The sequence below is a fragment of the Fusarium fujikuroi genome, chromosome FFUJ_chr09 (assembly GCF_900079805.1).
Source record: "Fusarium fujikuroi IMI 58289 draft genome, chromosome FFUJ_chr09".
NCBI classification, from domain to species: Eukaryota; Fungi; Ascomycota; class Sordariomycetes; order Hypocreales; family Nectriaceae; genus Fusarium; species Fusarium fujikuroi.
In genome coordinates, this window is record NC_036630.1 from 1,079,888 (window position 1) to 1,101,446 (window position 21,559).

Here is a 21,559-nt window from a genome sequence, read left to right on the forward strand (position 1 = left end):
CAATAAACGACCTACCCAATAGAATTTGAACTTCTAGCGTCTCTTCTTTAACTGTTGATTTACTAACTTAGATATAAATTTGTCTTGAGTATGAGATCCAGATGATTTAAGCATTTCCAGATGGTGTCTGCATGTCCTGTTTTTACTGTTACTTTCACTATCGTTAAAGTACAAACAACTTAGTCAAGTCATACTGGTAGTCCATGGTAGCCAGCCTAACTTGGATAACTTCACGCATCATGCTCTTGGACTTGTAAGAAGTCTATCATTTCTCTCTGCTAATTGAGATTATGCTCTTGGGCATCAAGAAGCTATTAAAAGTACTATCTGACTTCCAACTCGCCTTTGGGTATCAAAAGTTGTCTCTGTCACAGCACCACTTCGCCAACTATTAATGACTTGAAAATCTGATCGATCTTTTTCTCTTTGAATTCCTGAACGTCGTCCAGACCAAGCATACGGATGCCCTTGCCAGACTTTTTGAAAAGAAGTGTACCGCCTTCCTGTTCGTCGACCTCGATACACTCTAGCTTGGGGCCCAGTTGGTCTGGAGCAAGTGCACACAAAAACGAGGTCAAGTCTGGCATGGAGTAGGCTTTGTCAGGATAGTTTTGCTCAAGTGAAACTTGATTTGTGACGATCTTGATGGGATCCTCATGGCAGTTGAAGCCCAGAATTCGCTTCTCGATACAGTGGCCTCCATATTTCTTCAGACCTAGGGCTGAGTATTTTATACTCTGTGCTGTATGTGAAGGCACGACGGCGAACTCCGCAAATTCTGCAGATCGGCCGAGAACGATCTTGGCTGCTTGTTCATTGAGGGCGATGTTGAACTGGTTGGAGAAGAGATTGGCTGACATGTCGCAGGAACCCTATCACCATGAGCATATTGTCAATGAGTAATGTGGATCACGGATCAGACTTACCACTTGCAAGTGACACTTGATCTTGCTGGCTACACCTCTATCGAGGAACTGTTGTAGGATTCTCAACGAAGAACCCCCAAAGAAATGAACGCTTCCCGCGTTCTGGATCCGATTCAAAACGTTGTCCAAGACAAGTCCTCCCATAGAAATGTTTGAGAGCCTTCTACGACGCTCGAGATTCGCGATACACTTGTAATACCAACCCCTCAGGTTATCGGTTCGACGGCCAGGATGTAGCACTTTCTTCAAGATGTCGTAGTAGTCCTTCAGCTCACCTTCAGTCCGGTTGACAAGTTCTTCATGGTGATGCATGTGCAGATTCACTGGGTTCTCGATGTGTTGCAGAGTCTCGTAGTCCACAAGAACTTCGATGGGTTTAGCATTAGACCACTCGGAAAGACAAGTTGCCAGGTCCAGTGCACTTAGTTGTGCATGCAAGGTAGCATCGTCGATTGAGCCATACTTGGGCTTCACTGCCATCTCGAGCTGTTATCGTGGTCAGATTTGTCTAAATCATTTGATCCCGAGGAGGAAGCTTACAATCTTGCGATCATCGTCTGTCAGATCTTTGATATCATCAATATCCTGCTGCTTGATATCTCCGTTCAAAAGGGTCTTGAAAGGGTTCTCAACGGATGGAAAATGCTGTTTTATCAATTCCTTGCATCTGGTGATCTGATCCACGGTCATGGATAATCCAAAACAAACTTGACGGGGCTCTAGAATCCAAATCACGCGGACGTTGGGCTTCCATTGCGTGGCCTTGAACAAGGCCATAGCCGCGGCCAGGTTATCTGAGTCGATGGAGTCATTATAATAAATGACGAGATCTTCCCCCAACATGGTGAATAGATTTGCTGACAGGTAAACTTCTGCTTCGATGCGCGATAGTGGTGAGATTTGATGGGAAGGTTGAGAGATTTAAAAGCAATGAAGGTTGTAATGTCTGATTGATTGATTGATTGGGAGGAAGCTTTGAAAAGCTGGTGGGCTGTGCATTTGGATCTCTCATAAGGTAAGCTGGGCCAACGTGCCGCTTAAAAAGCCCCGCGAAGCGCCTAGCACAATGGGTATTGCCACACCAATCAGTCAGTGAATCAGCCTGCCCAGGCAGTTAGTTACACAAAATCTCACAAATGTCACAGCCTTGTGACTAGGTACCTAGTCTAGTAGTGGAATAATGAACTAGAGGTAGGCCTGTGAGTAAGTTACAGACTGTCTTGGATATGTTTCATTGCCTCCATGACCAAGCCACAGTTTTTCCACTCTTTGTTCGTGTATCAACAACGACTAACACGGAACTAGAACTGCCCGAGCCGTGATTCCCGACACTTTGGGTAATATGACTTTGCAGATATGCGCTTGTATCATAGCGTCAACCGATCGGGAAGGATCATTCTTGTAGCTCAATAAGGGTGTTTGCGTTCCTCATGAGCATGAGAGCATGAGCATGGGGGACATATCACTCCACCCAGCATTGTCCACATTCTGGCATTATGTGGCAAGGGCAAAAGACCAACTAGATATGATGTTGGTCTCTATATCTTCTGAGGCCTTGCTTGCTCTATCTACACGAGAAGCTGTTCAACTGCATTAAAGAAGTCAACACGGATGCTGTTGTGAGCAAAGCGTCTCATGACCGGGTCCAAGTCTATGTGAATACATTCTAGCCTTTAAACAAATCATGATACAGCGTCTGCAATATCTAAACAGTCTCTATGCCTTGATTTACGATGATAATCTTCTTAACTTGGCTTGCTATCACACTAGAACCCGAGTGTCCCTTGGAAGCCTGGCTAGGCTTGACCGGATCCAGGGGACGGGTACAATAACGCAATCATGTTTGAAATTCTTCGTGCAGCAACAAATCTCATCTATCAGCTACTTGAACCCAGCAAGGCATAGCACTAGTGTCTTCGCAAGGCTGTGTATGGTTGATGGTGTGTTCCGGCTAATATGCCAAGTGGATGAAGTATGTGATTGTTCAATAACCAAACACTTGGTTTGTGAACAAACATCCTTGAGATGGCACCATCCTCAAATGTATGACATCGTGATCTTATCAGGAGGCCTCTATCAAATACCATTAGTCCCCAATTAAGAGTCTAGGCTTATCAGGTTAAAGAGAACAGAAAAATTGAGATATGAAAAGGAAGGGTGAAGGGTAAAGGGTAAAACTAAAATCAAGTCCCACGCTCTTCTTCCCTTAAGAAATTCCTCTCAGATTCTCGAATCAGCCTCTTTTATAAACTTGTATACTTGATCCAGGCACGCTCGAACTACTTATGACAGCAGACTCAACCCTTGAATTCTATCTGACTTTTTATGAAAGCTCTTGGTCCTATCCTGGCTGGACTGATCCAGCACTGCCACTTAAAAGAGGAGAACACAGTACAGTCAGCTAGTACGCCCAGGTACCCAGGTGTCCAAAATTGAACAGCGTACAATACATGTGAACCATTACCTAAACATGGTCTTATTATCGTTTTCATTTTCGTTTCCCTTGGCGGTTTGTACATGTTACCCTACCACAGAAACCACACAGCTTCCCCAAACACTTTCCAACAATTCGTTTTACTTCATTGGACTAATGAAAAAGTGATCATTCGTCATAGCTGTGACCTGGAATTTCATGCCAAGCTCGATGTGTCCCTCATCGCTCGGTGCACAAAGCATGCCAAAGCTCGGCTTGAACTTCAGTCCAGGGTCGATTCGTCGATACTTCATCAGCTGGTTCCAAGGTTGACGCGGATGTTTATCAGCAGTAATCGGGTGAACATTGGGTACCTGGCATCGTAGGCATCGGCACACAACATCAAGGTCGAGACGGTGCTCGCCCTCACCAATTCGGATAGTTTTCCATCCATCCTCAACCCAGGGTACGCTTCCTCGGATGATGACATTGGGGCGGAACCGATCAATCTCAATCTTATCCTCGCCAGCTTTAGTGACACGCTCGTTAAGCTCATTCATACTCGCCATAGAGGCAACCTGTCAAGTTTGGCATTAGTACAGCGCCTGAGTCGTATGTTAGGTCCCAGTTTATGTAACTTACCAGCACAGGCATCATATCGGCAAACTTGGTAGCCTCCGTACGACCAAGACGGTGAGGAGCTCCGCTTCCACGTAGAACTCGCGGTGTAGGTCCCTTGTACATCAGGCGAACGTCCACGCTTAGGAATTCCGAGATGGGCTTGGTCAGGCTCTCGGCGTATTCCCATGCATCGGTTTGCTCGCCCCAGATAGTCGCCTTCTTGAGCTCAGTGTTATTCTCAAGCCATTGACTCGTAGGGTGAGCGGGTATCTCAATCTTGTGTTCATTGAGAGAAATTATGAGTGTGTCGGTATCGACGTCCCAAGCTGTTATGATAAGAGTCATATTTGAATTTGCTCTGATCGTGATAAATTCATGCTCATCAGCCGTGACAAACATCCAGTTACGGTCCAAATCTAGACCAGTTCGTAGAAGCTGCGCTGAACTGACATCAAAACCGCGGCATGACTTGACCGGGTATACTCGCAGGCGAACAATTTCATCATCGGCTGGCAAAGGCAATGATTGGGATACAGATTCGCCAACAGGTCTGCGGATGAGAATGAAGAGCAGAAGAATAGGCAATAGAGCCGAAGCAGCAACGAACAGAATATATCCAAGTGAAGGGCTCTGTCCAAAATTCATCACATCCATTTCAATGTGATGTTGAGCAGATTGTGTAAGTCGGTAGGTTTGATGCAGTGGGCAAGAGAAAAGTCCGACTCGTGGTGGAGGCGGGAAGTCCGGACAATTTAAACCCGCCCTGCTCCCGCGTCTTAGGCCCGAGCCTCGGAGCGAGACTCATAGATTAGGTCCCATTCAGTATCTGTCATCGGAGCTATGATGGTAGTTATTCTAATTGTTTGAGTTATTACCGAGTTCAAGTCGACATGGACATATAATCCAATATCATGCAGGGGCAATTGATGAGTTTCTGTCTCGCTATTCCAGACCTCCCAACAGAATCACATTCAATATATATTATATCTTCGTTGCCATATGGAACGAATCTATCAGAAAGAGACTTATTCCTACACGATACACACATTGTTAAATTGACAACAGCTGGTCGAATCTGCCACTCTCTATAAAATTCCAAAGTCATGCTCAAGTTTCCGCATGTAGGCGAAAATATGTAGGCGAAAGTGATGATCTTGAGCCACACCCGGAAGGATACCTGTAAGTCTTGCTTCTTCGAAATTTTGATCCCAACGATCTGAGGCAGCTCGACTTGCCTTGCGGAAACAAAGTGCGTGGGGCTAAGAGAAATGATTCCAAACCGTACATGATGACGGATCGTATTCTCAAATCTGACTCATAGCGATAGCCACTAATGAGGAACTTTTGAAACGAATCAAACACGACACACAATTGAATATAGTCCACCTACTAGAATCCTACAGGTCTGTTGATCTTTAATTCTATTGCTTTTTTTTTCAGATGCTTATACTCTGCCCACCTGGGGCTTTCTGAGTAGTGCTTGGTTACATACTTAAGACTGTCTCGTCTTCCAGAGGCAACCGTAAACGTGTATTATCTTTATATTACTCCAGACTATGAGAACCAAGGCTTCTTAAGCGCAACCATGGCAACACACTCCATTCTCTGTTTCTGATGAGAGTTGAAATTACGACAATCCTGGTAAGATTTGCAACACATTACCATGTTACCTAGGGAAAATCGATGCTCAGTTGGGACCTGGGATATGAGTTTGTATCATAAGGAGTACTTCAGGTGCATTCGGTTCTTAATATCCTCGGTCGTCTTCAATAGTGGCATTTGTATCCTCATGTCTTGTTGCAGCCTTTTGATAATAGAAGTTGATTTCGTCAATAGGTGTTCTAAGCCTTGTTATGGGAGCTATCCGTAGATGCTTGGGCGCATGACTCCATAAACCTCGCAGTGTTTGCTGGCAGGTTGCAAAGTACATACTGGAATTATTATAATCGTTGGACCTTCTGAGACACGACATCAAAGGAAACGTGGTCATCTCCATATCCTCTTGGGCGAGACGCAGAGTGTGTAATGGTTTCCAGGTATAGAATAATCTAACTGGCTGTTCGTACAAAGGAAAACCCTCCACTCATAGACCTATATTTCGATGCTTATCAGAACACTTTGCCTTCATAAAAACAAAAGGTATCACCTCGTCTTTGGGGAATTTCCTCATGAATCGTGGACATATATGTAAGTTTCATGAGCCTGGCTAGCGGGCGAGTACATACTCATACCAATATCTCATTCAGATTTCAGAGTTGACTTAATATTCTTCTTTTACCAAGGGTTGCTGCCGGAACTGCTGTCAGCATATTTCTGAACGCGAACAGTGCGGCCTATGTATCGAATCCAGCTTCTAGATGATGGGCATTGCTGGCGACTTAACCTTCATATAGCCTTCTCAATATTCACTAAGCACTTTTCTATAGTATTGATCGCGAAGTATGTCAGAAGACTCCACTACCAGCCAGGCCTCTATTACGGGCATATCCCTAAGCCAGGAAGAAGATAAATGGGCACTCACAACCAACACCAGAGGTAGATAAAGGCAGTCTCTGAACAACTTAGCCATAAAAGAATTGCAGCACATATCACGGCCTTTTCGAGCTACGCTACCTGGTGGCTGAAGAGTCCGAAACATACATGTCTGTCCTCGATCTTCCATGATAATCTCTCCAGTAATTCATTTCAGCCTCTGAGGTCATGAGGCATTGCTGGATCAGCTGATACATTGTGGGACTTTGATGATGAAAACAAAAGTCTTACCTGATAGAAATGTTGAGGGCCCACGGGTGCGTTGACTTTAAGCTCTAGGTCGAGGCTCATCATGGCTCAGGATCTACTCTCACTCCACCAAGTCAATTGCACAGTGTCTCAACAAAGCCAGTCTCTTCTTTTAAGTTCTATATCTGGTGATCTTGAACCTAATATGTTGGATAAAATCGAATCAGAATTGTCGTAACCTTGATCAGTGGTTTTTTCTTATAGTATGATGTTTACAATGAAGGGACCTAGAGCTCTATTGCGGTTCAGTCACTCACCAGGCATCAATCTTGATTATCAGATAATATATTATGGTCATATACCGTACGAGTGAAGAGCCCAAACACATACGACCATACCTGGAGGAAGTTACAGAATCCCTTCATGGTCCTGCCTTTTGTTTAAGTGACTTGGTTTATAGCGATTATCCATATCCTCTAACACCGGGGATGTCGATGGTCACTCCTGGGAGTATTTTCTATCCCCTGCCAGACTCGACATCTAGATTTTGCAATCATGATTCTGCGGGCTGCAGTTGTGGTTTCAGCCACTAGCACCTTCTTATATATTTAGTACGCTATATATATATTACATTGCTTAGGTATGCTGGAGAATTTTTCGCGGACGCACGCCGAATCCCGTGGCTGTGTTACCAATTACACCAGTTTGGACTTTAGTTTATGGCCAAGAGCACATCATTGATCTAATTATTGCAATAAAAGGCATGTCGGTTCTGTTTTAAAATGGCCATGGTTTTTATATCGCGATGTTGAGGAAGTCAATTTTTGTGGTTGAAGCAAAAGACGAATTAGAGCTGAGGCTTTTCGTACGGGACTGACGTCGCCGTTTCTCCGTAAAGTGTGGCGCGCGGGGTGACTCGCATTTGAAGCAAGAGGTGGCGCGCTGTGGGCTGAGAGCTCGGACTCTCAGAGGGGAGAGTTCCTTTGTTCTCCGCAAAGTGAGACAACAAGTCACCCGCCCAAGAAAAGCGCCTTAGCCGACGATGTAGAAACAGGCCATTCATCATCTGTGAGAACTAGCGGTGTGGCGATGGGAATATGGGCTATAGGATAACATATGGCATGCCGTATGCATCAGATAATTGCCTTGTCTCATGATATTGAAGGGGCTGACAACCCGTGATAGACGTGTTGACCATCAATTAATTGAATGACTAGTAGATGCATGCGGGCTATTATCGATTGTTGAGATTGTTAGCCCGAGGAATGGGGTCGTGCGACTAGGGATAGACAGATGGCTGATTGCGTCAATGTGGGCAGACGATGAGGAGAGCTAGGTAAGGTACTGACCTAGGTACTTAGTTGGGGAGAGACAAGCGGCTTCTAACAATGCTCTTGAGAAATGTAGCAGTAGTTGACTTTTCCCTTTACGTCGAAATGTCTATCATTCTCGCTGAATCCATTGATTCACTTGATTCAGTGTAAGGTGACTCTGATGAATGCCGATAATCTGGGTATGGATTCATACTGTACAGGGATTCTGCCAGGGCACAGATGCGACATCGTCTTCTGTCTCTCAGACCCTTCAGGGTATGCTATGGTTCAGCCAATCTCCCCGCTCACAGTGAGTTTGGACTGTCAATTTTAACTTTACGGTTGTTCGCTGCTCTGTTTGTTGTGACTCGTCTAGAATTACCGTAGACTTTGCGCTAGGAACCCGAAGCTGCAAAGCATCACGCATTCGGTCGAGTGCCTCGAATTCTTTTCGGGATGGGACTTTGGACCCTTTCTCCAGGAACAGGAATTCAAAGAAGGGACCACCCACCCACGTCCGTTGAAGTGATCGGCGTTGGCGAAGCCTAGAGACCAAGCATTATCACATCACATCACATCCCTTCCAACCGAAAATGAGGAAGACGAACAAGAGCAGGTTTAGACCTCCGCTAGCAGGCCTTCATAGCCCGCTCAAAATAGACCAGCCCATTCCCCGCATGGTGGCCTGGCTGCCCTGGCAAATGACACAAGAGAAGAGAGCCCTGGAGGGATTCTCAGAAGAGCCTGATGAAACACTTGGACGGTGCGGAAGGGCGTGGTATGGTAGCATGGTATGGCTGGCTATTTGGCATGGTGGTAACGGCAGGGTGCCAGCTTTGATCAACGTCCAACGACGATCTAACCGAGATCGAGAGGTTGGATTGCGCAAGAGCCAGTGACAGTGGCAGTTATCACTTATCAAGGACCAAAGATAATCAATCTTCCATCCAGCAACCTTCCATCGGCAATGAAATGGGTGTGGTGCATGCTCCGTACTGTAGGGTCGAGTGTCCCTCTGCATATACGGAACAGGATGAGGACCCGTCTGGCAAGATAAGATGAGGCTGGCGGCAAGACGACCTCTAGAAATGATGAAACGATAGGCAATATGCATAACCAAAGATCGAATTAACCAACCTTACTGGGTTGTATGTCTTGCCGCCGTCATCACTTGCTATGCCCAGTCTTCTTTATCGTCAATGCTCACGCTTCACGACGATCTTGTCAACCATCGTGCTGTGTCAACCGGTTCAGATTCTGTAACACAAGATAGCACAAACTCACAGTTAACAAGATACCCACAGTCATCAACGGTCTTTGTTGTCGACGTCTCGATTTAGACGCCCGCAAAGGTGCAACCGCAGTGGCCGACAAAGAGTTCCTCCGTGAGGGTTGCGTGGATCGTCTCGCCAAGTACAGTATTCGGACAGGGCGAGTTAACTGTACATACAGTGCACTCGCTATACTGAACACATACTTGTAGGAGCTGCAGCCAAAGTCGTGGGTTGGGGTTTGGGGCTGGGGTTGTGTGTGGGTGAGTTTACCCTTCAAGGTCAAGCACAAACGCCACAGTGTTTGGAAGGTTACCACAACTGGACTTGTCAACCTCTCATTTCAGCGAGGTTGGTGTTGAAGATGATCTGGGTCTGGGCTCTATTGTGTCTCAAGACGCTACCCTAAAGTCGAGAATTATCCAGATCAACGTCACCCACGTCAGAGGCCTTCCAGAAGCCAGAGACAATGGTGGTGACCTTGTTCTCGTTCATTTTGCCTCTCGTGGCGATATTTAGTACCGGATCATCCTTGAGACTGTTTTGATGATGGTTCGACCATTTGGGAAACAGTGTCGATTATCAACAGCTTCTCATTCGGCGGCTGTCTAGGACATAACACACAACAACAAAACAACAGACGAGAAAGGGATACATGCGATCTGCAGACGGGAGGGACCATGACAGAATGGCATAGTGCAAATAGCTTTTTGCTCAGTCAAGATACTGGCCAGCCGCCACGTTTCCAACGTATCCATGTCCAGAACCATTGAGGACAGGGCCATGGAAGGGTCTCGAGGCCGCCCAGTCATAGGCCTCACCAACCCTCCCTCATTCTGCGCTGGTGGTCAGTAATGGCTCCATACGCGGTCATGCACAGTGTTATGATAGAATTTCGAGCCTAGTGCTCACTGCCTCGCAAGGTACCGTCCATCACCGCCATCCCGCCAATCCATCTGAGCTAACCTGGTTAACCCATGAGAGTCCATCGCCGTTCCCCGAACGTTCGTTCAGTCGTTCGCCCACCAGCCTCGAAGCCATACCCTGCTCTTCCCTTCCGTCCCGCGATGGTCATGGTTGAGTGACTGGGGCCTCTTCGGCACTGCACGCACTTGAACTTGACTGCACCTCACCTCACTTCACCTGGTCCTGGGGGACGTGGATACCCGTAGACAAACAGAAATCCAGTATCTGATGATACAATGCCTCGACCGCCCCAATACACCAAATCAGATATGTGCGCCGTGGTAATGAAAGGCTGCGGGGCATCCAACGTCGCAGACGAGAAACGCAATTCCCTTGCCTTCCCTCATTTCATCATCACGAAAGCAGTGGATAATAACAATTTCAGCATGTCAACAAACAAACTGGCGCGCAATCCAATCACTCGACAAGATTAGCATGCTGCAGCAGGGCATAGCGCCTAATTACGGCAGCGAGAGCCCTGAAGGGGACGGACAGAAAGGGGCTTTCCTGCGCTAGCACAGGGGAATTGCAGTGGCAGAGTGGGAGAGCACGCGGTCAAGATGGTGCCTGAGACTGAGACTGAGACTGCGTTTGTGTCTGCGCCCACGTCCCTCCAGGCTCCTCACTGTGCGGTAAAGTAATGTGTGTGCAGTGGGTAGAGAGATTCAGTCACTTCGTCACTCACCTGATGAGCAATGCGCATCCATGGTCCCCAAGACTGAGCTTGACAGAAAGAAAAGAAGAACGAACAGACGCTAGACTAGCAGGGCTCCAGGGTTCTCTCACGATCCAAGTTTGGAACCAGCGCCAGGTCCAACAGGGACAAAGCTGAGAGAGCAAAAAGTCACTTGACAAAGGCTGGAATGGGGAACCCCGAGAGGGCCGACAGCGATTTGACACTGGGCTTGGGTTGTGTGGATGCAATAGCCTCCACCCAGGCTGGGTAGGCGCTGAGTTTCGGATACCGCCAGGTGTGCAGGTGAACCTAGAATAGGACAAGTAGTGTGAACTCAGCCCCTTAGCAGATTGGTGTGCTGTCTAGCTTTTGGAACACGCTGGTCGTACTGTGTATGTCTCTCTTCCGAAAACTGTACTGTCCCCAAACATCCCTACCGGGATAGACAGGGATGGCCTAGCAGCATGCCACCTAGATTACACTGTGGCACACGCTATCCCTTGACTACGCCAATCATAATGAGGTGGCAAAGACTTCCTGGCCACCGTCTGTAAGGCATGATTTGCCAGAATCGGGTCCTACCCTCATCTCCTGGTTCGGCAGGCGCTTTATGTGGAGTAGAATGTGGATACTATGGATACCAGCTAGCTCACAGTGCTCACAGTGTCCCCAACCAACAGACTCACATCGCCCGCCGTCCCCGGTGTAAGGTATCCTGCGTCCTGCATCTGCCTGTCCACTTTCCACTTTCCACTTTCCATTTCTTTTACTTATCAGAACCCGTCACCTTCCCACTGCCATTCCGCCCCTCCCCTCGTACCTCGCCTCGCTTCGCTATCCATTCTCCCACAATTCAACTCTCTTCATCCGTCACCCAAAAATCTACATCAACCAACAACCTCACTCTACTCTACTCTCCTCTACAACTGAACCGCGACTACACTTCTTTCGTAACTATTCTTCGACTTTTTGGATCTTGTCTATCACGACTACCTAAATCGACGACTCTCCTAAACACTCTCAATTTCTTGTTTGTGTTTACTCGCTCCAATTAATCCCGCACCAACTCCGGCACGTACGCACAACCGCGACTCACATCATGTCTGCATACTACCATTACAACGCCCACCCAGCAGCGCACCCCGCCCCCGTGTCGCACAACCACCATGGTGGCCGAAATCGCAGAGCTCCCCGTCTTTCTGTGTCCCAACAAGCTCAACGCCAGTTTCGCGGTGTCCGCAGCATGAAGGAACTCAACGAGACTGCTTCCCTCACAGCCTTCCGAACTAAGTTCGAGACCAGTCGATCCTTCGACCTTGAAGATGACATGGAGTTCTGTCCTGGTTTGTTGACCGAGACTGACGTGAGTTATCCCGTCGCTGTGTATGTCAGTGCATCAATCTGACCTGTTGTTCGCAGTTGGTCTCTATCTCAAGCGCATCTGAGCGTTCCTCATTAGCCAGCAACTCTCCCGACTCTTCTCCCACGCAACACCCCAACACCGTTGCTCCTGGCTTCTCTCTCAACTCAACATCTCCTGCCTTCATTCCTCCTGCCTACCAGCAACAGCCCAGCATGAAGCTTCATCAGCCCTCCGCCACCCGCGGCCGCAATGCCATTCCCATCATCAACCCCGCTACTGGCATTACCATGTCGAGCCCTCCTCAGTCAGTGTCGCCTGGCAGGATGCAACAGTCGATGCGTCGCTGGTAAGCCGCAGCAGGTCGCTACTCATGCCTTGACATGGGTCGACCAGTGTGTCGTATCACCGGCGATGCACCTTGAACTGTAATTGCTACCGTTCGTTCTTGGCAGCTGTTCATCTTGGCGGGCATATTGACCTATCGAGACTCGATCTTGGTATCCTCTTATCAACTGGGCTGGTTTCCTCTTAAGCTTTTGGGGCCAATCGCTTGATGCGATTGACCACACTGTTGGCGACAACAATTCCGACAACCATCACTTTTACTATCCCCCTGTATAAACATCCCCTAATCGACATACCTCTTGTTTTACCGACAAGTTTATGAGGGTAATACTGGCACGGCGTGATACAGAACGATACCATTTTCGGCTTGGTCACTTTTGTTATTTTTGCAACAAATCAAATACCTAGGGTTGGGTGTCCGCCTCGCAAGATGGGGCTGCAAGACACGAACGGGCGTTTTCTGCATTTTAAGACGACATTGCATAGGTGTTGGGCGGCACAATAATCGGATTTCCTTGGCATCCACTGTTTTCATTTTACATGGGAGGCATGGGCTGGCCTTTCCATTCATACCAAAATGTCTTCTCTCATCGCGGTTATGGGTTATGAAGTCAACAAGAGAAAAAGAACAACATAGAAGGGAGTGCTTTTCGCAAGCGGGGTCTTTTCCGGTGTTATTTGATCGGTCGCATCTTGGAAATATCTTTGGGCTGTGGTCAGGATCGAGACGAATGGTGTTTTTGCGACAACTGATATCCCTTTACGGGACGGAAATATGGGAAATTACGGGGAGTTGGTCGAATTTTTGGTGTAGTCCCGCTGTTGCAATGAACGGGAACGAAAAGGTTCACCCTTGCCCATTCTTTTCTTTGTATCATCTTGGGACGGCCTATATATTTGTCCTCTTTTTGTTTTCTTGTTCGTGGTTTAGGCCTGAGCGCAATGGCCGGTGCTGGGTCTGCCTAGTGTTTTTGGGACCGGAGTAGCCTTATACTTTGGAGCGTTGTTCGGTTTGCCCAAGTCCTGGTTGGACGGGCTTCTTTTACAATATTTTGTCTCGACTCGGCAAGCATCTGGAGTGTTCAGGGGCCTGGGATACATGTCATGATCAGATTCAAAGAGAATTTTTTGGGATTTGGGAGGCCCTCGAGCCTGGTTTTGCAATGCAGCGGTAGACTGCATGTGTGGCTATTGTTAACTGGGTATTGGCGCTGTCTGGTTGCGACAACGCGGCTTCAGCGCTGCGAGACGAGAATATACGAATGTTCATACTTGCACGTTTCAACCTGTGACTGTGACATGATACGGCTTAGAGTGAGCCATCTTGGGTGTGACGATGAGTTAATTGTGTGATGATGGTATAGTTACGACATGAGCGATTTCTTGAATCGGGGTGGCCACTAATGTTAGTCAGTGAATATTGATTTGCCAATTGCCATTGTTTGAACCTAGTGAGCATTGATTGCTCGACATGCTTTTCTGATTTTATGTTCTTCCATAAATTCTGTTTGCAATGCCTCCCAAATGTCACGTTCAGCTCATAGCTGTAGCCTCAGTAACCCCACATCATAATAACTCCGCGGCGATAGCTACTACGTACCTAGTTCGTGCAGTGTCTCATTATCAACCACAGCCACGCAATTGGACCCTCCTTGAAAACCATGGCATTTGCGCTGGATCCTCGGTAAAGGAAGGGAAATTTCAAACCAGCTCCATTACCTAACTCGGGGTAGTATAGGTAGGCCTTGAGTGGGGAATGAACGCATGCCGTCTTCATTTCAAGGAGTAAAGGAAGCAGAGGGAGAGATTCTTCAAAAAGTGATGATGCTTGTGACGTCACTTTCCCGCAAATGGTCAACATTACGGTCATTACCTTACCCGAGAAGAGCAGTACATATTAAGGCACGCTCGTGAACTAATCTCTTCCCCTGCAGCTGTTTCTCTCTTCTCTCTTCCTCTTTCATCTCTATATCGAACCCCTCATAGCGGTCTCTCGACTTCTCCCGCCCGAATCATCACATAAACTTCATATCAACAAGATGATGTCAGCTCGATCCATGATGGCCCTGCGCACTGCGCACACCAGCAAGATCACCATCGGACGAGGTTTCTTTACCACATCGACACGTCTCGGTCTCAAGGAATCATCCACCCGTAAGTTTGAGTCTCCCAAAGTCCAATTGAACGCGTCTAACACGCCCCAGAAACCGACGTCGACTACGACAAGCACAAGCAAGACTCCCTCAGGAAGCAGAAGGAGGGCAACGGCCACTGGAAGCCAGAGCTCGCCTCGGACAGCGAGGAGGCCGTCAAGGCAGACAGGTCGGACATTGATCCTGCCAAGGACATCAAGAACCTCCAAGAGCGAACCAAGAAGGCCGCTGAGGAGACTCACAAGGCTGGTACCAGCACACGAGATAACATGTAAAGAACTGTTATGAATTGGCGATTCGATCAATTGGTTTGGGAGTTACGGTATTGCCAGATAGACTGGAATGTCTCTGCAAAATAGTTATTAATGAAAACTATCCATGATGATGCCTTTGAGTTCAGTTCAGTTTATGTGTATTTGTCCCAACCTCCTCCTTTAGAAACATGATCCAATCAGCCTCTGCTAAGGAGCCAATGGTATAGCTTAGAATCTCGTTACTTTTGCATGTGAAGGTGTTTTCCCAACTCGGACATTGTGTATTCCTGTCGGCAACCGAAGCTTGCATGTCTCGTAGTGACGTTGTACCACTCAACTTGAGAACAAAACTGTCGTGTTCACCTCCACGATAGAATAGCACTCAAATTGATACATAAATACCTCGAATTCCATAAGATTCTGCCAATTGACCAGTCCTTGTGTATTTACTTCCTCCTGGAAGGAAGTTATCTTCTGCGAAGTGTTTTATATTATCAAGTGCTGCGTTACAGGGTAAACTCCAAGCTCCTCCAAGCCCCTCTTATCGATAAGGCCCAAAGTTCAAGCTCCTCCATTTTATTATGTCGCCGGTCTCGGTCGGTCCAAACCTCCGAGGCTTCTAATATCTCTCTTTTCCCCCTCGGGCCTCGTCCAGCCCATTGTTTCTCTCTAGGGCTCTTTCTCTACCAATCTATACACCGAGGACTCTCGCCGACCTTCAAAATCATGTCCGCAAATCCTCCGACCTTCCAATCCGCCCTCCTCGCAGGTGCCCTCGCTGGCACAACCGTCGATCTCTCTCTCTTCCCTCTCGACACACTCAAGACCCGTCTTCAGTCCTCGGCCGGTTTCTTTCCCTCCGGAGGTTTCAGCGGTATTTACCGCGGTATAGGTTCTGCGCTTGTCGGTTCTGCGCCAGGTGCCGCGTTCTTCTTCTGTACATACGAGGGCGTAAAGGGCTTCCTGGCTGATAAGGATAACACTTCTGCGCCAGGATGGAAGGCTCCCCTTACACATATGGCGGCTGCTAGCGCCGGTGAGGTGGCAGCTTGCGCCGTTCGTGTGCCGACCGAGGTTGTTAAGCAGCGTGCGCAGGCGGGCCATCATGGTGGTTCGTCGGCTGCTGCTCTACGGGCTATCCTGTCACGATATTCGAGCCATGGATTTGTTCCAATGTGGAGAGAGCTCTATCGTGGCTGGGGAATCACCGTCTTTCGCGAGGTTCCATTCACTGTGATCCAATTCCCGCTATGGGAGGCAATGAAGTCCTGGGGACGACGCCGCCGTGGTGGTCGCGAGGTCACTGGTGCTGAGAGTGCTCTCTATGGAAGCATGGCTGGTGGATTATCTGCGGCACTGACGACGCCTCTTGATGTACTCAAAACGAGAGTCATGCTATCGAAGGAGAGTGTTTCAGTATCGGAAATATTTGGTCGCATATCGCGCGAGGAGGGCAGCAGAGCTTTCTTTGCTGGGGTAGCACCACGAGTTACATGGATTTCCATTGGAGGCGCAATTTTCCTGGGAAGCTATCAATGGGCTATTAACACTATGAACGGCGTTGTATGATAATGGGAAGCGATATGAGAGACCAAAAAAACGGGCGGGATTGTACGATGTAAAATATGGAGCAAGGAGCAAGGAGCAAGGAGCAAGGAGCAAGGAGCAAGGAGTCAAGAGATGGGCGTTCCGAAAGAAATAGAGAGAGGCTTAACTCCTCACAAATGGTATATACGCCTTGACGGCATCTGACCTATGTACAAAATCTATATACGATAAATGAAATCGCTGGTGACAAAAGTCTACCCTTCTGGCACACGACATCAAACAACGGACTGATGAGTCTCGGAATCTCATCTTCTCATTCAACGTGTGAACCGGGAGTTGTCTTAACTTAGCTGGCCTGGGCTTGGGCTTGAGGTTGAAGAGGAACTTGGCCATTGGTATTCGCCTCTTCAGCAGCAGCGCCGTCTTGAGTTTCTTCGGGCTCAGCGGGCTCAGGCTCCGGAGGCGGAGGGAATGGTCGAATCTCCTTTTTGCCATTGGCCTTGTAATGAAGGACAATATCATTACCCCCTTTCCACAGATGAGTTCGGAGAGTGGCCAGTGTTGTAGCAGGGGAAAGTAACTGGATAAATGTTAGCAAGTGTAATTGCCCATGATTGTACCATGAGTTAAAGAAGAGATCATTACCTGTTCGTTGCAGTACAGTTCTAAATACTCCTCTGGCTTCATAGGGCTTTCTTCTGGCTCCTCAAGTGCAGGCTCAATCCTTTCCGCAACATATGAAAGGATCTTCTTGACTCGAAGCATGCGGTTAGCATTGAGCCTGTTGTTTCCATCGGCCGAAGCAATAGCTGGGAGAGTGCCGTCCATTGGATACAAGACAAACGAAACCTTTACAGGCTCCTTGAAGGGCAAGGTGTTTTGGAGAAGAACATCACCCAGCCACATGGGAGCCTTCTGTTCGATAATATCTGCATCCTTGCCAACATCCTTCACAGTGCCCTGGTACAAGTTGGCGCTACCACCTGTGGTCTCTTCTTGAATAACCACCTTAGTTCCTGGCGGGAGTCTCAGAACGGGTGTATCACTAGGTAAACTGGGTACCACTCGTGACTCGACCGGCTTGTCAGGGTTGTCGGCTAGTTGCCGCTCGTATTCCTGGTGGATCTTCTGAATCGTACCAAAGAAACTGTCATCAACTTCCTTCTCTTTTTCATGAACAGATGAAGACTCGGACTCTTCTGTCTTCTCCTCTACGATCGCAGGCTTCTCTGTGGTGGCCTGAGATGCTGACCTCGAAAGCTTCTTGGTGCCAAAAGTCATCCTAAACTTCTTCTTTCCAAATGGTGTGCTTGGGGACTTTGCACTGTCCGCCTTGTCCTTATCTTTATCCTTCTCTTTGTCACCATCTATAGACTTCTTGGAGTCCGCCTCGTTCTGCGTGGGGGTTGAAACCATGCTTGCTGCCTTGACTGCCGATTCGAGCAGTTGTAGGGGGCTTGTGAAGTAGTCTTCCTTCTCCGTCGAAGGGCGGCTGACATGCGAGGTTCTCTTTTCTATAGGAGTCATTGGACTTGTCGCCGCGTTTTCAGGAACATCAGGCAAGCTGTTTGGGCCCGACATAATGCTTGGACCAGGTGTTGCCAAGCCAATGCCTAGACCTGGAGTATTGGGATAGAGATTGGGCTTTGGAGTAACCTGATCTGCGTTATCCCAGTCCGGGATGGCTGACTTTGGTAATGATATCGATAATGGAGCAGCTTCAGTAGTTCCTCCACTAGCAATCTGCCTCGCCTCAAGACCCTCATTGAGTTTCTGACGGTGTGCCTCATCTCTTCTGATCTCTTCATCAACGAGATCGGCAAAGAGATACCTAAGGATCCATTTTCCAAGGCTGACTGGAAGAGGGTTAGCTGTGCCATTGCAGTCATCAAAAGCGGACCTACTTCTCTGGTCCTCTCGAAACTCTATGTTATCGGGCAAATCTAGCTCGTCTGCATATACTTCAGCATCGAAACAATTAAATGGCTCTAGAACCACAGTAAGATTCCCCGAGCTGAGATCGATAGAGCACCAAGGAGCCACGGCCTCAACAGTGTTGACGAGATGCTCCACATCCTCCAAATGCTGTTTGCCAAAACTTTTGATGGGTTTACACTGAAAAAATCAGCTGTGTCCATGCACGGAATGAGTTAGACAAACCTGGATCAGATCCCATAGTAGTACGTCGCCAGCGGTGTCTGATGTCAACACACGTCTCCTATCATTGAGTAGCCTATGCTTGAGCAATCCGAATTGTCCCTCAATCGTTTCCTCAGCCACTGCATGGATGGGTTTGATTTCGGGCTCTGAAGAGTCTATAATGGCTTCGGATCCCTTCCGTGCTGTAGCATCCGTGATAGTGGCAGAATCGGGATTTGGACCAGATCGCGCAGGGAAAGAAGCAGCTGCAGAGATACGCAAGATGGACTCAGCTGGGATCTCCTTCTTTGCAGTTCCGTTAGTAGTAGCCGGAGGAGAAGTCTCGCGGGGTCTGCTAGAAGCATTCGATGTAGCTCTGTGGTGTCGAACAGACTCCGGAAGCTGGATGTTGGTGCCCGTGTCAACGTCTTCCCATCGATTAATTGATGACCTATTGGTTGCTGTCCAGATGTGACCTCCAGCTGCGACAACCTTACCAACTCCTATATGCTCATGCGCCACAGCTAGACTCAGGCCATCGTCCATATCCTCAAGGCTACCGCGTACATCTGTTTTGGCGACCAAACCCGAGCGATCAGAACTGTAGAACACACCCAGGCTCGGGTCATCTGAGAACAGTGACCAAACACTCTCGTCGTGCATGGAGAAAGTGTACATGCATCGACCGTTCTTGATGCTCCACATTTTGACCGTTTTGTCGGCACTGGCACTCAAAATCGTGTCGCCAGCATTGTCTATAAGAATAGCACGGATATTGTCGACATGACCAACAAGCTTTGAAACCTTGTCACCAGTTCGGGGATCGTACAAGCGCACCGTCTTCTCGGGGCCACCACTCGCCATGATATTTCGTCCCACACGAAGGGCATAGACAGAACCTTTCTCAGCAATTTCTTCACCCTGCACGTCAATCTCGAGTGTTTTCCCAGCGCCATTGAGATCCCATAAGCATATTTTGCGGTCTAGCCCACCAGATGCGACCCAGTTTGCGCCCATATCTGGGGGCGGGGTTGTAACACATTTGACATAATCAGCATGTTCGCCTATCGTCTCGGTGCGGTTTTTGTCCTCTTCGGAATACGGTCGCCAAACCTTTACTGTAAGGTCAGATGAGCCAGATACGAGGGCAGTATTGTTTTGAGCGAGTGCAATGTCGTTGATCCAGTGCATATGGGCATGGGTCTGAGCGCGAAACTTGGTCGTGTGCTTCGGCTTCTTGTCTTCGGAATTGGCAGGCGTCGGGTCGGTAATATCGCTGCGGCCTTTGAGGTCGAGGTTCAGATCCCAAGCGCATACTATGCCGTCTCGGCCACCTGAGTATCTGAATTAGGTGATGTTAGAGCTGCACGGATGGAACCGAGGGCGTCGGTGTGAAAGGGCTCACAGAATCGCACTGTCGTTGTCGACGGCGAGGCCATTGACACCTAGACGATGGCCGCCTTCAGATGATTTGGCATTTTCGAGGACTATGCCTGTGTCAGCAACTGTTCCGAAGCTGAGCGCATACAAGAGAGCATAGTTCAACGAGCGGGGTTGTTGGGGTGTTTGGAGCGGTTGGGTTATGAAGTCTCACCATAGCTGATTCTCTGGCGTGCCTTCTTAGCCATGACTTGAATAGCTAAGTACCAACTTAGCTTACTGAAGCATGCGCAAGTAACGGGAAGACAGGTAGCACAAGGGACGGGAAGGCGCAGAAAGACGCGCCCACGGGGAGAAATGGAAAGAAGTAGTATTAGGGAGTCTGTGGCCTGAATTGAGTACCTAGGTAGGTTGGGCTTGTCTTAATGCTGTGTGTAGTGGCAATGGAAGATGGTAGGTCGTGATGATTGCGGAATGCGGGATGGGGAAGCTTGAAAGTGGAGGTGCCCCGACCTACCTATGTACGTACCTTGGGTATTTAACTGGCGACGGACATGACGCCGAGTAAGGAATATGCGACGAACGGGTTCAACGGTGGATCAAATGGACCCTTCCTTGTTTAATCGACGAATACATACAGAGTACAGTAAGCATCCCTGGGGTTCAGTTCATGCTGGAGGGGATTGGGATTGGGATTGGGGGTTGATGTTGGGGCCGATGAACCGCTAGTCAGAGCAAAGGATTGACAGCCTTCGCTGAGTCTGGTTGCTGTAGGTGAGTCCTCGCGAGCCCGCTTTAGACAGGTCTCGACTTGGAAGCTGGAGAACTGACAGACCCTGTAAGCTGTGCCCCTGTACCCCTGTCGCTCACTCAAATACCCGGGCTCTCAAGCCGTCAACGGCGGGGCTGACTGCACATCCGCCATGGGCTGCCCACCTCAAGCCTAGGGCAATTCTTAATTGACAGTCATCCATCCAATCCAGTTCAGTTCCATGCCGTCTCTTCAAGTCCACTTGTCAGTTGTGACAGTGGCTTTTTGACATATACAATCGAGTATTGGTGGACGTCGGTCTCGTAGTGTCCGTTAACGTACTTGCATCCATGATCTGTGCCGGTATTCAATTCCATATTTGTTCAAGAAATGTCAATTGAGCCTAATGTCTCAAATCCTGTGCAATGTGTACATACATCCTCCCAAGCACGGGACTGCATGAACAACCTCACAGAAACATGCTAGAATACCTTCATAATGCAAGATGCAGAAGTTCCAGGGTCGCAAAGAGTAAACCAAAAAGCCCCATAAACTCCGTGCAACTGGTTTTCCAAGAAAATAGCCTCTCCATACTCCAGGCTCCAAATTCAAACCCGCCGTGTTGTTTCGCAATATCCAATGATTTTCTCTCGATCCTCCCTCCCGGCCTCCCTTCATTGGCAAACACAGCAGCCAACAGAGCACCATCGAGAGGATTT

At 48.3% G+C, this 21,559-nt stretch overlaps 6 protein-coding genes; 3 read left to right on the top strand and 3 right to left on the bottom strand.

The window, feature by feature from the left end:
* Nucleotides 1–368: 368 nt before the first annotated feature.
* FFUJ_09821 (uncharacterized protein) lies at nt 369–1,769 on the bottom strand (the record flags this gene model as incomplete). XM_023568234.1 has 3 exons in its annotated part: nt 369–872; nt 927–1,412; nt 1,467–1,769. 3 exons carry the CDS (start codon nt 1,767–1,769, stop codon nt 369–371), a joined length of 1,293 nt encoding a protein of 430 aa, XP_023436141.1.
* Nucleotides 1,770–3,500: 1,731 nt separating this feature from the next.
* On the bottom strand, nt 3,501–4,614 carry FFUJ_09820 (related to MOSC domain protein; the record flags this gene model as incomplete). XM_023568235.1 has 2 exons in its annotated part: nt 3,501–3,917; nt 3,982–4,614. The coding sequence occupies 2 exons, from the start codon at nt 4,612–4,614 to the stop codon at nt 3,501–3,503; spliced, it is 1,050 nt and encodes a 349-aa protein (XP_023436142.1).
* A 7,392-nt stretch (nt 4,615–12,006) lies between these two features.
* Nucleotides 12,007–12,620, top strand: FFUJ_09819 (uncharacterized protein; the record flags this gene model as incomplete). XM_023568236.1 has 2 exons in its annotated part: nt 12,007–12,270; nt 12,327–12,620. 2 exons carry the CDS (start codon nt 12,007–12,009, stop codon nt 12,618–12,620), a joined length of 558 nt encoding a protein of 185 aa, XP_023436143.1.
* Nucleotides 12,621–14,675: 2,055 nt separating this feature from the next.
* Nucleotides 14,676–15,043, top strand: FFUJ_09818 (uncharacterized protein; the record flags this gene model as incomplete). XM_023568237.1 has 2 exons in its annotated part: nt 14,676–14,769; nt 14,820–15,043. 2 exons carry the CDS (start codon nt 14,676–14,678, stop codon nt 15,041–15,043), a joined length of 318 nt encoding a protein of 105 aa, XP_023436144.1.
* A 705-nt stretch (nt 15,044–15,748) lies between these two features.
* On the top strand, nt 15,749–16,591 carry FFUJ_09817 (related to PET8 protein; the record flags this gene model as incomplete). Its single annotated transcript, XM_023568238.1, has 1 exon — nt 15,749–16,591. One exon carries the CDS (start codon nt 15,749–15,751, stop codon nt 16,589–16,591), a length of 843 nt encoding a protein of 280 aa, XP_023436145.1.
* Nucleotides 16,592–16,916: 325 nt separating this feature from the next.
* FFUJ_09816 (related to WD repeat-containing protein 48) lies at nt 16,917–20,337 on the bottom strand (the record flags this gene model as incomplete). XM_023568239.1 has 6 exons in its annotated part: nt 16,917–17,150; nt 17,216–18,426; nt 18,475–18,685; nt 18,731–20,051; nt 20,115–20,196; nt 20,304–20,337. 6 exons carry the CDS (start codon nt 20,335–20,337, stop codon nt 16,917–16,919), a joined length of 3,093 nt encoding a protein of 1,030 aa, XP_023436188.1.
* Between the last annotated feature and the right edge of the window lie 1,222 nt (nt 20,338–21,559).